Here is a 15,930-nt window from a genome sequence, read left to right on the forward strand (position 1 = left end):
AACAAAGAACGCGTCGGTTCCTATGTCGGTTCCGGAACCGGCTCCTCTGCCGTGATGAAGGCACTCGCGCTACAGGAACTCGCGAACAGTATGGTGCTACAGAAGGTCCGCTACAGTACATATTTACTACAATAACTCTGCTACAGTGCATATTGCTACAGGACCCTGCAGTGCCTTCTCTGAATCCCACTGCGCGGCTACTGTAGCTCTGCTCCAGGGAAACTGCTACGACGGTTCGGGAAAGTGGGAATTATCCACTAATTAATCTAGGTTAATTATTCTTAAAAAACATATCAACATAGTTTTGAAGATCGTCGAGACGGAAACTTGTGTTTTTTTCCCTGAAGTCAATAGGAATCATTTCTTTTCCAAACTTTTTATACGATTACAATACCTGATCATGTTTGATTCTAAAAAAGATTTGAAATTTTTGCAACTTTTTCTGAATTACTAATTTCTTTTGCGCATATAGAGTGTGCGGGTACCCGAGAGCACCAAGTTCCCGGGTGATGGCAGTTATGAAGTCACACCAGTGTGGTTGTCGAGCCACTTTCACGTTTACTAGCTGCGTTTGTTTAGTTATCGAGCCAATTTCACGTTTCTGGGAAACTGGTTCATCCAGACGGCTGCTTTTAGTTTCCTGCACGTTATGCAAGCAACAGCGATGCACAAATAGGGCGGGCGGCAAGACAGTCATCCCCGATTAAAACCGCAGAACACTCGTTCCGCACAACGAACAGCCATATTAAGCCGGTTTGCGTTCGTCTGCAGCCAGAGTTCTGAAAACAATCCAAAATTGCAGGGATATTTTTTAGAAACAAAGAACGATGGAAAAACACTTCAAGAATATTAACTGAGCAAGGGAAGAAACTTTTGGGACATGCAAAAGTGAACTTAAATGGTCACAAACAAAACCCAGAGATGCCACGCATAACTAGTACCTGGACGGTTTCCATCAACATTCCAAAGAAAGTGCCACCCAAGCAACGACAATACATGGGAAACACAAAACAAAAGATGATCTGGTGGATGCCTATCAAGTCTGGCAATTTTTTGCGATAAATTGCACAAGTTGGCGAACAAACAAAGAGTCTGCAGCATCATCATTTGATGTTCATTGTTTCAACATAAATCCCTGAACAAGTTCTTTGCTGCCAGAGCGGTCGCCCTTCCTTAACCATAGTTCAGGCGGAACATGTCGTTCTGCACGTAGAAGCTCCCTCCAGCTGGCAGCAAATGGAACATCTGCAAATACAGTGATCACAAGGTTAGAAAAGACTCCAAATCCTTGTGTCAAGGACAACTAAGAAAATTTCCCTTGATAACTTCCATGCAACCTCTCAACCCGTTAAGACACAGACCTGCTACCAGGAAGAAAAACCATCCTAATAGGCAAATGGACACGGACATAGTGAATTAAAGAGCTACACTCTTCTAAGGACCAGTAACAAATCACGTTGATCAAGGACCATCTAAGAGCCCCACTGTTCAATAAAAAAGGCAGCATAAGCGTCATAAAGCATGGAACTGTTGAACTGAGTGGCTAAGAGGTGTAATGGATTACAAATTACTTACATGTGCATCAAGGTTAGATTTGGAAAACTACATATTACCCATAAAAAAGCCGGACTTGCAATTAGAAGGTAATTTCCTACAAATAGGGTTATCCAGCAGATGGCACACACATGTTATATCTTGTATCATCATCAGCGACCTATTTAAGATACAACTACACATAAACAGTGGGTGAATTGTTTCATTAGCAAACCATAGGTTTATACTCGCTCCATCCCGTAATGTAAGATGTTATTACAACCGATATACTCACATATTGGTTGTAATAACAACTTATATTACAGGACAGAGGGAGTATTTGTTACTCTAAACAACCACATAAGTATGAATATAGCACACCATCGTCACATAAACAGTGCATGGTGAAAGGAATTCTGAAAAGGAAGCAATGAAACTTCAATAGAAGAAGTGCGCTAGCTACAACAATCCAACATATGACTCTGGAACATACTACCTCACCCCTCTTTCCCAAGGCATGGCCAAAACATATCTCTAGTTCATAGCAACTAGGAAAGTGATGCTCACATTATCGGTATCACAAATTAAAAAAAAAAAGAGCAACACTACAGCAAATATCGTACTGATGCAACAGAGCAATGCATATTATCTATTCACATCAAGAAACAACCACATCAGTACTCACTAACATGGCAATCACTACATATGGCCAAATCCAGCGACCAAGAGCCATAACTGAGCCAACAAAAAAAATGAAGATCACACTTGGAAACACAACAGTGATAGATGGACAGAAATATCCATTCATACTGCAAAGCATGGTCCTAGGGAATGAAATAATTTAGAGCAATCAGTAACAAAGAGCGATCGGCACCAAACTACAGGCCAGTATATACTGAATAATGGTCAATTTTTAGGACAGACTAAAATCTCAACAGATCTTGTAAAGAACTACACGCACTGAAATTACCTCAAGGAAAAGTAAATCTGAAAACGTGCCTACGAAACAAAAGAACTGTCAAAAGGAGATCCCAAGGACGATGCGTACAAGGGAATGACACAGTTCCGGGATAAAGATCTATAAATGCCCACTTGTCTCCAGGTCCAAACAAATCTAGCATAGCCTAATTAATCAAGTACCATCTAGTGATGAGACAGGGATATAGATTAAGTTGACAGACCCCACCGATCATGATAGCAAAGCATAGATCACAGAAACGAAATTCAGGGCCTTCCACTTCTAGGGAAGAAGTACCGTATGATTTGGGAATTTGGAACCAAACGAAGGATCGCAGTAGTGATCACAGTTAATAGGATCAGATCAGCACATACGAGAACCAAACAAAAGAAATACTGGACGAGGGGAAGGGCGAGATGGAGCGAATCGTGTGGGTGGTGCAGACCTGTGAGAACTTGAGGGGGTGCTCGCCGGGGCCGGTGGTGATGGTGCCGGAGACGAAGACGAGGACGCCGCCCTGGGGCCCCGAGGGCTGGCAGTCGACGGTGTCGATCTTGTGCTGGCACTGCTGGAAGGGGAGAGATCCGAGCTTGCCGGCGATGGCGGCGGGGCCGCCGAACTTCTCGCCCTCGAAGGTGAGCATGGAGCCGTCCTGGTACAGCCCCACCAGCGCGGCGCGGTTGGAGTCGAACGTCTGGTAGTAGTGCTGCACGAACGCCTTCGAGACCGAATCGGGATCCATGGCCTCTCCCTCCGCTGCGCCGCGCCTCGCCTCGCCTAGGGTTTGGAGCTCTGGATGCGAAGGCTTTGGGCGTTGGGAGCCGGAGTTTGGTAAGTGGGGAGAGAGGGGTTCGTGAGGGGAATAATAATTGCTGGCGATTTGGATGGGGATGGCCGGGGGTGGGGGTTGGCGTGGGAAGGACGCTACGCTGTAGGGGCTGGGCCCGTCGATGGAGGAATGCAGCGTTGGGCTAGTTTTCCATTTTTGGGAGATGCGGCGTTGGGGGTGCCTATGTCTCGCATTAAGCGAGAGAGGAGCGAACCGAACCCCTTGCTGAAGGCAAATGCCACTTGGCCCGGCCCACGCGCGCGGGATACACACCAGCCTGTTTTCTGTTTTCTCACTTTTTTATTTTTATTTTTTTATTTATATTTATAATATTCTAAATATATACAGATTAAAAAATACTCTTCAGAAACACATTTAAAAAATGTTAAACAAGTATTTGAAAAATGTTGAATAATTATTAAAAAATGTTGCATAAGAATTTGAAAAATATTGAACAAGTATTTGAAAAATGTTGAATAAGTATTTAAAATGTTGGTCAAGTATTCCAAAAATGTTGAATAAGTATTAAAAAAATTTGAACAAGTATTTGGAATATGTTGAATCAATACTAAAATGTTAAGCAATTATTTGAAAAAATGTTGAATAAGCGTTCGGACAATGTTGAACGTATCACTACTGGAATCAGGATCTTTGTCGTCAGCCAGCTTTTTGCCGTCTGCTAGCTGACGGCAAAGAAAGAGCACAAAGACCATATTTGCCGTCAGCCAGCTCTTTGCCGTCTGCTAGCAGACGACAAAAAGGGAGGGTGGCCCACTAACGAGAACTACCTAACAGCCACTTTCTTTGCCGTCTGCTAGCAGACGGCAAAGCTTCCTGCCGTCCGCGAGCAGACGACAAAGAGAATAGCCAACCTAACGGCCGTTTCCCCCGCCCCCACCCCACTAGCTACGCTCTTTGCCGTCCACTAGCAGACGGCAAAGAAATTAAACCTAACTAAAAAACGATCGCCCCACGCCCCACCCCTCTCTCTCCCTCACCTCACCCGCGCCGCCCCCGTGCGCGCCGCCCCCGCCGCCGACCCCCACCGCCCCGACCACCACCACCCCGACGCCCCTGACCCCCCACCGCCCCGCGCCCTCGACGCCCCCGACCCCCCACGGCCCCGCGCCCCCGACCCCCCGCTGCCCCGGCGCCCCGCCGCTCCGTCCTTTGCCGCCCGGCGCTCCACCCCGTGCCCCCGACGACCCCCGCCGCCCCGCCGCTCAGGCCGCCCGCCGCCCTGCCGCTCATCGTCGCTCCGCCCCCCGCCGCCCGGCGCCGCTCCGCCCCCCGCCGCCCGGCGCAGCTCCGCCCCCTGGATAGGTTTCTTTCCTTTTTTATGTCTTTTTTTGTTGCTGTTTTTTTATTTAGGTTAATTAGTTAGTTAGTTAGTTTTTTAGGTTAGTTAGTTAGTTGTTTTACCTTACTGTACATAGGTTAATTAGTTAGTTAGTTTTTTAGGTTAATTACTTAGTTATTTTTTAGGTTAATTACTTAGTTAGATAAGCCCAAGAGCAAGAAAAGAAAACAAGACCTAAAAGGACTAGGAGGAGAAAACATAGAAAAAAGAAGAAGAAGAAAAAAGAAAACAGAAAAAAGAAGATGAAAAGTAGAATAAGTAGAAGGGGGAAGAAGAAGAAGAAGAAGAAGAGGAGGAGGAGGAGTTCTGTTTTTTTTTTCCTGTTTTAGCTATTAGATATATTAGATATATAGTTAGCTAGATTAGATTAGATTATATTAGATTAGTGTTAGGTTTTAGTTAAATAGTCATAATTAAAGGAAGTAAAAAAATGATGATGATGATGAAAGAAGAAGAAGAAGAAGAAGAAGATGATGATGATGATGATGATGATGATGATGATGATGATGATGATGATGAAAGAAGAAGAAGAAGAAGAAATAGTCATAATTAAAGGAAGTAAAAAAATGATGATGATGATGATGATGATGATGAAAGAAGAAGAAGAAGAAGATGATGATGATGATGATGGAAGAAGAAGAAGAGGAAGAAGATGAAAAAACAAGAAAGTTGAAAAAACAACATTGGATTATTAGAAGAAGAAAGTTTAGGTTAGTGGGTGGTTTAGGTTAGTGCTAGCTAGGTTTAGGTTTAGATTATTAGAAGAAGAAAGATGAAAAAAAGAAGTAGAAGAAGAAGAGGAAGAAGAAGAAGAAGAAGAAGAAGAGTAAGAAGAAGAAAGATGAAAAAAGAAGTAAAAGAAGAAGAGGAGGAAGAAGAAGAAGAGTAAGAAGAAGATGATGAAAAAAAGAATAATAAGTAGAAGAAGAAGAAGAAGAAGAAGAAGAAGAAGAAGATGACGATGATGAAAAAGGAAGAAGTAGAAGTAGAAGATGAAAAAAGAAGTAGGAAAAGTAGAAAAAGAGGGTCGCCGATGGTCTAGGGTCGCCGAGGGGTCGAGGGTAGCCGAGTGGTCGAGGGGTTGAGGATCGAGGGGAATATATATTATTAATTAGTTCATGTTATTAGGTATTAAATTTTTTATTATGTTCATGATGATGGTACACACTTAAATATTTTATTATGTTTATGTTGTACTAGTTTCGTTTACTCTTTGTCATTGCAGGTGTTGACAGATGGTGGGCACGGGTCGAGAGCGCTCCGAGCCTCCTTCCTCGGCGCGTGTTGGGAGGGGTGCTATTATTCCACCCCAGCACCTTCGGAGAGCGCTGGCAGACAGCATGATGACACCGGCGGGCGCTTCTTCTTCGACCGGGAGAGGTCGGGGGAAGTCCAAGAGGGCTGCTAGAGGTGGATGTGGCGGCGGGAGAGGTAGGAAGACTGTTGCACCTTCCTCGCCGCCACCCCAGTTGTTTCTCCGGACCACCGGAGTGCTCCGTCTCAGGTGGACCCGTCATACTTGGACCCGTCTCGGACTCCGGTCCACGAGCCTTCGTCCCATGAGACTCGGGCCCCAGAGTCTTCGTCCCACGAGACTCCGGTCCTAGAGTCTTCGTCCCACGGGACTCCGGAGACTAGTGGCCATGCTAATGGCGAGGAAACCTGGTCTGATGATAGTTATAGCAAGGGCGAGCTGGTTGAGGGGGGCAAGAAGGTCTACCAGCCTGGTGGTACGAAGCTCCCGGCTGTGCCGGCGACCCGCGATCACAGGTGGTTGATTGAGCCTAACGGGGAGAAGTAAGTGCATTTACTCTTTTTAACCTTTGTCCTTCATGTTTCTTCAAATTAATATCTAATGTGTTGGTCTTGTCATACTACAGGGGTTGGATACACGCCGATGGTGTCCGCAGGCCCAACCAGGTCCTTGGTGTGCTTTGCCGGCACCACTTCCCAGGGTGGGTCATGTTGCCCGGTGAGGGTTAGGTTCCACAGCTAGCACTGAGCTGGGAGCTGTACGTGGCTGCCCAGGCCCCGCCGGAGGAGAGGGTCGACGGTTTCTTGTGCGAGACGGTGGCCGACATTGTGAGGTGGCGGTTTTGGGTAATTTCTCCTTACAGAATTAGAAATCAACACTACCTAGTGATTGTACTAATCAGTGTTGTCTTGTTCGATTGTAGACCTTCTACAAGTGTTCCGAGGAACACGAGGCGGAGGCGGCTAGGGTTCTCGAAGCCGAGTGCAAGAGCCTACTTCAGAACTTACGGCACGAGGCTAGGGTGCAGGCTGTTCGAGACTACTACGCCTCGACTAACATTAGGAGGGCCAAGAAGAAGTGCCGCGGCAAGTATCTGAGTAAGGAGAAGTACATGAAGGTAATTACCTATTCTTAAGGCCTTGTACTTAGTTTCCTGGATTTCATTCGTAGGCGTAGCACTGAAATTTCTCTTTGCCTGACTTAGGTGCCCCCGAGATGGTGTGCGGATAGGATGGACTGTTGGGAGGCGATGGTGGATGAGTGGTGCTCTCCCCAATGGCTAGCCGTCCACAACAAGGCCAGGGATAAGCGTGCCCAAATGCAAAGTGTGCCACACCTGTTGGAAATATGCCCTAGAGGCAATAATAATTGGTTATTATTATATTTCCTTGTTCATGATAATTGTCTTTTGTTCATGCTATAATTGTGTTATCCAGAAATTGTAATACATGTGTGAACACATAGACCATAACATGTCCCTAGTGAGCCTCTAGTTGACTAGCTCGTTGATCAATAGATGGTTACGGTTTCCTGACCATGGACATTGGATGTCATTGATAACGGGATCACATCATTAGGAGAATGATGTGATGGACAAGACCCAATCCTAAGCATAGCACTAGATCGTGTAGTTCGTTTGCTGAAGCTTTTCTAATCTCAAGTATCATTTCCTTAGACCATGAGATCGTGCAACTCCCGGATACCGTAGGAATGCTTTGGGTGTACCAAACGTCACAACATAACTGGGTGGCCATAAAGGTGCACTACAGGTATCTCCGAAAGTGTCTGTTGGGTTGGCACAAATCGAGACTGGGATTTGTCACTCCGTATGACGGAGAGGTATCTCTGGGCCCACTCGGTAATGCATCATCATAATGAGCTCAATGTGACCAAGTGATTGGTCACGGGATCATGCATTACGGTATGAGTAAAGTGACTTGTCGGTAACGAGATTGAACGAGGTATTGGGATACCGACGATCGAATCTCGGGCAAGTAACGTACCGATTGACAAAGGGAATTGTATACGGGATTACTTGAATCCTCGACATCGTGGTTCATCCGATGAGATCATCCAGGAGCATGTGGGAGCCAACATGGGTATCCAGATCCCGCTGTTGGTTATTGACCGGAGAGTCGTCTCGGTCATGTCTGCGTGTCTCCCGAACCCGTAGGGTCTACACACTTAAGGTTCGGTGATGCTAGGGTTGTAGAGATCTTAGTATGCGGTAACCCGAAAGTTGTTCGGAGTCCCGGATGAGATCCCAGACATCACGAGGAGTTCCAGAATGGTCCGGAGGTAAAGATTTATATATAGGAAGTCTAGTTTCGGCCACCGGGAAAGTTTCGGGGGTCACCGGTATTGTACCGGGACCACCGGAAGGGTCCCGGGGGTCCACCGGGTGGGGCCACCTATCCCGGAGGGCCCCATGGGCTGAAGTGGGAAGGGAACCAGCCCCTGGTGGGCTGGTGCGCCCCCCATGGACCTCCCCCTGCGCCTAGGGTTGGAAACCCTGGGGGTGGGGGCGCCCCACCTGACTTGGGGGGCAAGTTCCCCCCCTTGGCCGCCGCCCCCCCCCCTTGAGATGGGATCTCCAGGGGCCGGCGCCCCCCAGGGCCCCTATATAAAAGGGGGGGAGGGAGGGCTGCGCACCCAAGCCCCTGGCGCCTCCCTCTCCCCCCGTAACATCTCTCCCTCTCGCTGAGCTTGGCGAAGCCCTACCGAGATCCCCGCTGCTTCCACCACCACGCCGTCGTGCTGCTGGATCTCCATCAACCTCTCCTTCCCCCTTGCTGGATCAAGAAGGAGGATACGTCTCTCCCAACCGTACGTGTGTTGAACGTGGAGGTGCCGTCAGTTCGGCGCTAGGATCATCGGTGATTTGGATCACGACGAGTACGATTCATCAACCCCGTTCTCTTGAACACTTCCGCTCGCGATCTACAAGGGTATGTAGATGCACTCCTTCCCTCTCGTTGCTAGTAAACTCCATAGATTGATCTTGGTGATGCGTAGAAAATTTTAAATTTCTGCTACGATCCCCATCAGTGGCATCATGAGCCAGGTCTATGCGTAGTTTCTATGCATGAGTAGAACACAAGTTGTTGTGGGCGTTGATTTTGTCAATTTACTTGCCATTACTAGTCTTATCTTGATTCGGCGGCATCGTGGGATGAAGCGGCCCGGACCGACCTTACACGTACGCTTACGTGAGACAGGTTCCACCGACTGACATGCACTAGTTGCATAAGGTGGCTAGCGGGTGTCTGTCTCTCCCACTTTAGTCGGATCGGATTCGATGAAAAGGGTCCTTATGAAGGGTAAATAGAAATTGGCATATCACGTTGTGGTTTTGGCGTAGGTAAGAATCGTTCTTGCTAGAAACCTATAGCAGCCACATAAAAGTTTGCAACAACAATTAGAGGACGTCTAACTTGTTTTTGCAGCAAGTGTCATGTGATGTGATATGGCCAGAAGGATGAGATGAATGATATATGTGATGTATGAGATTGATCATGTTCTTGTAATAGGAATCACGACTTGCATGTCGATGAGTATGACAACCGGCAGGAGCCTAGGAGTTGTCTTAATTTATTTATGACCTGCGTGTCAACTGAAACACCATGTAATTACTTTACTTTATTGCTAACCGTTAGCCATAGTAGTAGAAGTAATAATTGGCGAGACAACTTCATGAAGACACGATGATGTAGATCATGGTGTCATGCCGGTGACGATGATGAACATGGCGCCCCGAAGATGGAGATCAAAAGGAGCAAAATGATATTGGCCATATCATGTCACTATTTGATTGCATGTGATGTTTATCATGTTTTACATCTTATTTGCTTAGAACGACGGTAGCATAAATAAGATGATCCCTCGCTAAAATTTCAAGAAAGTGTTCCCCCTAACTGTGCACCGTTGCGAAGGTTCGTTGTTCCGAAGCACCACGTAATGATTGGGTGTGATAGGTTCTAACGTTCGCATACAACAGGTGTAAGCCAGATTTACACACACAATACACTTAGGTTGACTTGACGAGCCTAGCATGTACAGACATGGCCTCGGAACACAAGAGACCGAAAGGTCGAACATGAGTCGTATAGCAGATACGATCAACATGAAGATGTTCACCGATGATGACTAGTCCGTCTCACGTGATGATCGGACACGGCCTAGTTGACTCGGATCATGTAACACTTAGATGACTAGAGGGATGTCTGTCTGAGTGGGAGTTCGTTAATAATTTGATTAGATGAACTTTATTATCATGAACTTAGTCTAAAAATCTTTACAATATGTCTTGTAGATCAAATGGCCCACGCTAATGTTGCCCTCAACTTCAACGCGTTCCTAGAGAAAACCAAGTTGAAAGACGATGGTAGCAACTACACGGACTGGGTCCGTAACCTGAGGATTATCCTCATAGCTGACAGAAAGCATATGTCCTTGAAGCACCGCTAGGTGATGCACCTGTTTTCCCAGCAACTCAAGACGTTCTGAACGCCTGGCAGTCGCGTAGTGATGATTACTCCCTGGTTCAGTGCGGCATGCTTTACAGCTTAGAACCGGGGCTCCAAAAGCGTTTTGAGCAGCACGGAGCATATGAGATGTTCCAAGAGCTGAAAATGGTTTTCCAAGCTCATGCCCGGGTCGAGAGATATGAAGTCTCCGACAAGTTCTACAGTTGTAAGATGGAGGAGAATAGTTCCGTCAGCGAACACATACCCAAAATGTCTGGGTTGCACAACCGCTTGTCTCAGCTGGGAGTTAATCTCCCGGATGACGCGATCGTTGACAGAATCCTTCAGTCGCTCCCACCTAGCTACAAGAGCTTTGTGATGAACTTCAATATGCAGGGGATGGAAAAGACCATTCCTGAGGTATATTCAATGCTGAAATCAGCGGAGGTGGAGATCAAAAAGGAACATAAAGTGTTGATGGTGAATAAAACCACTAAGTTCAAGAAAGGCAAGGGTAAGAAGAACTTCAAGAAAGACGGCAAGGGATTTGCCGCGCCCGGTAAGCAAGCTGCCGGGAAGAAGACAAAGAATGGACCTAAGCCTGAGACTGAGTGCTTTTATTGCAAGGGAAACGGTCACTGGAAGCGGAACTGCCCCAAATACTTAGCGGATAAGAAGGCCGGCAATACCAAAGGTATATGTGATATACATGTTATTGATGTGTACCTAACCAGCGCTCGTAGTAGCTCCTGGGTATTTGATACCGGTGCGGTTGCTCATATTTGTAACTCAAAGCAGGAGCTGCGGAATAAGCGGGGACTGGCGAAAGACGAGGTGACGATGCGCGTCGGGAATGGTTCCAAGGTCGATGTGATCGCCATCGGCACGCTACCTCTACATTTACCTACGGGATTAGTTTTAAACCTCAATAATTGTTATTTAGTGCCAGCTTTGAGCATGAACATTGTATCTGGATCTCGTTTAATGCGAGATGGCTACTCATTTAAATCCGAGAATAATGGTTGTTCTATTTATATGAGAGATATGTTTTATGGTCATGCCCCGCTGGTCAATGGTTTATTCTTAATGAATCTCGAATGTGATGTTACACATATTCATAGTGTGAATGCCAATAAATGTAAGGTTGATAATGATAGTCCCACATACTTGTGGCACTGCCGCCTTGGTCACATTGGTGTCAAACGCATGAAGAAACTCCATGCAGATGGACTTTTGGAGTCCCTTGATTATGAATCATTTGACACGTGCGAACCATGCCTCATGGGCAAAATGACCAAGACTCCGTTCTCCGTAACAATGGAGCGAGCAACCAACTTATTGGAAATCATACAACTGATGTGTGCGGTCCAATGAGCGTTGAGGCTCGCGGTGGCTATCGTTATGTTCTCACCCTCACTGCTGACTTGAGTAGATATGGGTATGTCTACTTAATGAAACACAAGTCTGAGACCTTTGAAAAGTTCAAGGAATTTCAGAGTGAGGTTGAGAATCAACGTGACAGGAAAATAAAGTTCTTACGATCAGATCGTGGAGGGGAATATTTGAGTCACGAATTTGGCACACACTTAAGGAAATGTGGAATTGTTTCACAACTCACGCCGCCTGGAACACCTCAGCGTAATGGTGTGTCCGAACGTCGTAATCGCACTCTATTGGATATGGTGCGATCTATGATGTCTCTTACTGATCTACCGCTATCATTCTGGGGTTATGCTTTAGAGACTGCCGCATTCACTTTAAATAGGGCTCCGTCGAAATCCATTGAGACGACACCGTATGAATTATGGTTTGGAAAGAAACCTAAGCTGTCGTTTCTTAAAGTTTGGGGATGCGATGCTTATGTCAAGAAACTTCAACCTGAAAAGCTCGAACCCAAGTCGGAAAAATGTGTCTTCATAGGATACCCTAAGGAAACCATTGGGTATACCTTCTACCTCAGATCCGAAGGCAAGATCTTCGTTGCCAAGAATGGGTCCTTTCTGGAGAAAGAGTTTCTCTCGAAAGAAGTAAGTGGGAGGAAAGTGGAACTTGATGAGATGACCCCTCTCGCACCGGAAAGTAGCGCAGCACAAGAAAATGTTTCTGTGGTGCCTGCATCGACTAGAGAGGAAGTTAATGATGACGATCATGATCAAGTTACCACTGAACTTCGTAGGTCCACAAGGACATGTTCCGCACCAGAGTGGTACGGCAACCCTGTCTTGGAAATCATGTTGTTGGACAACGGTGAACCTTCAAACTATGAAGAAGCAATGGCGGGTCCATATTCCAACAAATGGCATGAAGCCATGCAGTCCGAGATAGGATCCATATATGAAAACAAAGTATGGACTTTGACAGACTTGCCCGATGATCGGCGAGCGATAGAAAATAAATGGATCTTTAAGAAGAAGACGGACGCGGATGGAAATGTTACCATCTATAAAGCTCGACTTGTCGCTAAGGGTTATCGACAAGTTCAAGGTGTTGACTGCGATGAGACCTTCTCACCCGTAGCGAAGCTGAAGTCCGTCCAAATCATGTTAGCAATTGCCGCATTCTACGATTATGAAATATGGCAAATGGACGTCAAAACGGCATTCCTTAACGGCTTCCTTAAGGAAGAATTGTATATGATGCAGCCGGAAGGTTTTGTCGATCCTAAGAATGCTAACAAAGTATGCAAGCTCCAGCGCTCAATCTATGGGCTGGTGCAGGCATCTCGGAGTTGGAACATTCGCTTTGATGAGATGATCAAAGCGTTTGGGTTTACACAGACTTATGGAGAAGCCTGTGTTTACAAGAAAGTGAGTGGGAGCTCTGTAGCATTTTGTTGGGGAACGTAGTAATTTCAAAAAATTTCCTACGCACACGCAAGATCATGGTGATGCATAGCAACGAGAGGGGAGAGTGCTGTCCACGTACCCTCGTCGACCGTAAGCGGAAGCGTTAACATAACGCGGTTGATGTAGTCGTACGTCTTCACGATCCGACCGATCAAGTACCGAGCGCACGGCACCTCCGAGTTCAGCACACGTTCAGCTCGATGACGTCCCTCGAACTCTGATCCAGCCGAGTGTTGAGGGAGAGTTTCATCAGCACGACGGCGTGGTGACGATGATGATGTTCTACCGACGCAAGGCTTCGCCTAAGCACCGCTACGATATTATCGAGGTGTAATATGGTGGAGGGGGGCACCACACACGGCTAAAAGATCGTAGATCAATTGTGTGTAGAGAGGTGCCCCTACCCCCGTATATAAAGGAGCAAGGGGGAGGCCGCCGGCCAAGGGAGGAGAGGCGCGCCAGGAGGAGTCCTACTCCTACCGGGAGTAGGACTCCCCCCTTTTCCATGTTGGACTAGGAGTGGAAGGGGGAAGAGGTGGAGGGGAGGAAGGAAGGGGGGGCGCCGCCCCCTCTCCTTGTCCTATTCAGACTGGGGGGGAAGGGGGGCGCGGCCCTGCCCTGGCCTCCTCTCCTCTCTTCCACCTAGGCCCACTAAGGCCCATTAAGTTACCGGGGGGTTCCGGTAACCTCCCGGTACTCCGGAAAAATCCCGATTTCACCCGGAACACTTCCGATGTCCAAACATAGGCTTCCAATATATCAATCTTTATGTCTCGACCATTTCGAGACTCCTCGTCATGTCCGTGATCACATCCGGGACTCCGAACAACCTTCGGTACATCAAAACATATAAACTCATAATATAACTGTCATCGTAACTTTAAGCGTGCGGACCCTACGGGTTCGAGAACTATGTAGACATGACCGAGACACCTCTCCGGTCAATAACCAATAGCGGAACCTGGATGCTCATATTGGTTCCCACATATTCTACGAAGATCTTTATGGTCAGACCGCATAACAACATACGTTGTTCCCTTTGTCATCGGTATGTTACTTGCCCGAGATTCGATCGTCCGTATCTCGATACCTAGTTCAATCTCGTTACCGGCAAGTCTCTTTACTCATTCCGTAATACATCATCCCGCAACTAACTCATTAGTCACAATGCTTGCAAGGCTTATAGTGATGTGTATTACTGAGTGGGCCCAGAGATACCTCTCCGACAATCGGAGTGACAAATCCTAATCTCGAAATACGCCAACCCAACAAGTACCTTTGGAGACACCTGTAGAGCACCTTTATAATCACCCAGTTACGTTGTGACGTTTGGTAGCACACAAAGTGTTCCTCCGGTAAACGGGAGTTGCATAATCTCATAGTCATAGGAACATGTATAAGTCATGAAGAAAGCAATAACAACATACTAAACGATCGAGTGCTAAGCTAACGGAATGGGTCAAGTCAAACACATCATTCTCCTAATGATGTGATCCCGTTAATCAAATGACAACTCATGTCTATGGCTAGGAAACATAACCATCTTTGATCAACGAGCTAGTCAAGTAGAGGCATACTAGTGACACTCTGTTTGTCTATGTATTCACACATGTATTATGTTTCCGGTTAATACAATTCTAGCATGAATAATAAACATTTATCATGATATAAGGAAATAAATAATACTTTATTATTGCCTCTAGGGCATATTTCCTTCAGTCTCCCACTTGCACTAGAGTCAATAATCTAGATTACACAGTAATGATTCTTACACCCATGGAGTCTTGGTGCTGATCATGTTTTGCTCGTGGATGAGGCTTAGTCAACGGGTCTGCAACATTCAGATCCATATGTATCTTGCAAATTTCTATGTCTCCCACCTGGACTAAATCCCGGATGGAATTGAAGCGTCTTTTGATGTGCTTGGTTCTCTTGTGAAATCTGGATTCCTTTGCTAAGGCAATTGCACCAGTATTGTCACAAAAGATTTTCATTGGTCCCGATGCACTAGGTATGACACCTAGATCGGATATGAACTCCTTCATCCAGACTCCTTCATTTGCTGCTTCCGAAGCAGCTATGTACTCCGCTTCACACGTAGATCCCGCCACGACACTTTGCTTAGAACTGCACCAACTGACAGCTCCACCGTTCAATGTAAACATGTATCCGGTTTGCGATTTAGAATCGTCCGGATCAGTGTCAAAGCTTGCATCAACGTAACCATTTACGATGAGCTCTTTGTCACCTCCATAAACGAGAAACATATCCTTAGTCCTTTTCAGGTATTTCAGGATGTTCTTGACCGCTGTCCAGTGATCCACTCCTGGATTACTTTGGTACCTCCCTGCTAAACTTATAGCAAGGCACACATCAGGTCTGGTACACAACATTGCATACATGATAGAGCCTATGGCTGAAGCATAGGGAACATCTTTTATCTTCTCTCTATCTTCTGCAGTGGTCGGGCATTGAGTCTTACTCAATCTCACACCTTGTAGTACAGGCAAGAACCCTTTCTTTGCTTGATCCATTTTGAACTTCTTCAAAACTTTGTCAAGGTATGTGCTTTGTGAAAGTCCAATTAAGCGTCTTGATCTATCTCTATAGATCTTAATGCCTAATATATATGCATCTTCACCGAGGTCTTTCATTGAAAAACTCTTATTCAAGTATCCCTTTA

The 15,930-nt window shown here is 46.3% G+C and overlaps 1 protein-coding gene across 1 annotated transcript; it reads right to left on the reverse strand.

Annotated features, from left to right (window-relative positions):
• Positions 1 to 871: 871 nt before the first annotated feature.
• LOC109760035 (nuclear transport factor 2) lies at positions 872 to 3,363 on the reverse strand. Its single transcript, XM_020318872.4, has 2 exons — positions 2,937 to 3,363; positions 872 to 1,245 (listed from the first exon to the last, which is right to left on the reverse strand). The coding sequence occupies exons 1-2, from the start codon at positions 3,231 to 3,233 to the stop codon at positions 1,174 to 1,176; spliced, it is 369 nt and encodes a 122-aa protein (XP_020174461.1). The 5' UTR covers positions 3,234 to 3,363; the 3' UTR covers positions 872 to 1,173.
• Positions 3,364 to 15,930: the final 12,567 nt, after the last annotated feature.

Source organism: Aegilops tauschii, chromosome 7 (assembly GCF_002575655.3).
Source record: "Aegilops tauschii subsp. strangulata cultivar AL8/78 chromosome 7, Aet v6.0, whole genome shotgun sequence".
Classification (NCBI taxonomy): Eukaryota; Viridiplantae; Streptophyta; class Magnoliopsida; order Poales; family Poaceae; genus Aegilops; species Aegilops tauschii.

What these genes read in the sequence shown, in the direction of transcription:
- LOC109760035 (XM_020318872.4), bottom strand. Translation starts at nt 3,233, where the DNA reads ATGGATCCCGATTCGGTCTCGAAGGCGTTCGTGCAGCACTACTACCAG. An exon ending in ACCCCCTCAAGTTCTCACAG is followed by an intron (nt 1,246 to 2,936) that starts GTCTGCACCACC and finishes CTGTATTTGCAG; the next exon opens with ATGTTCCATTTGCTGCCAGC.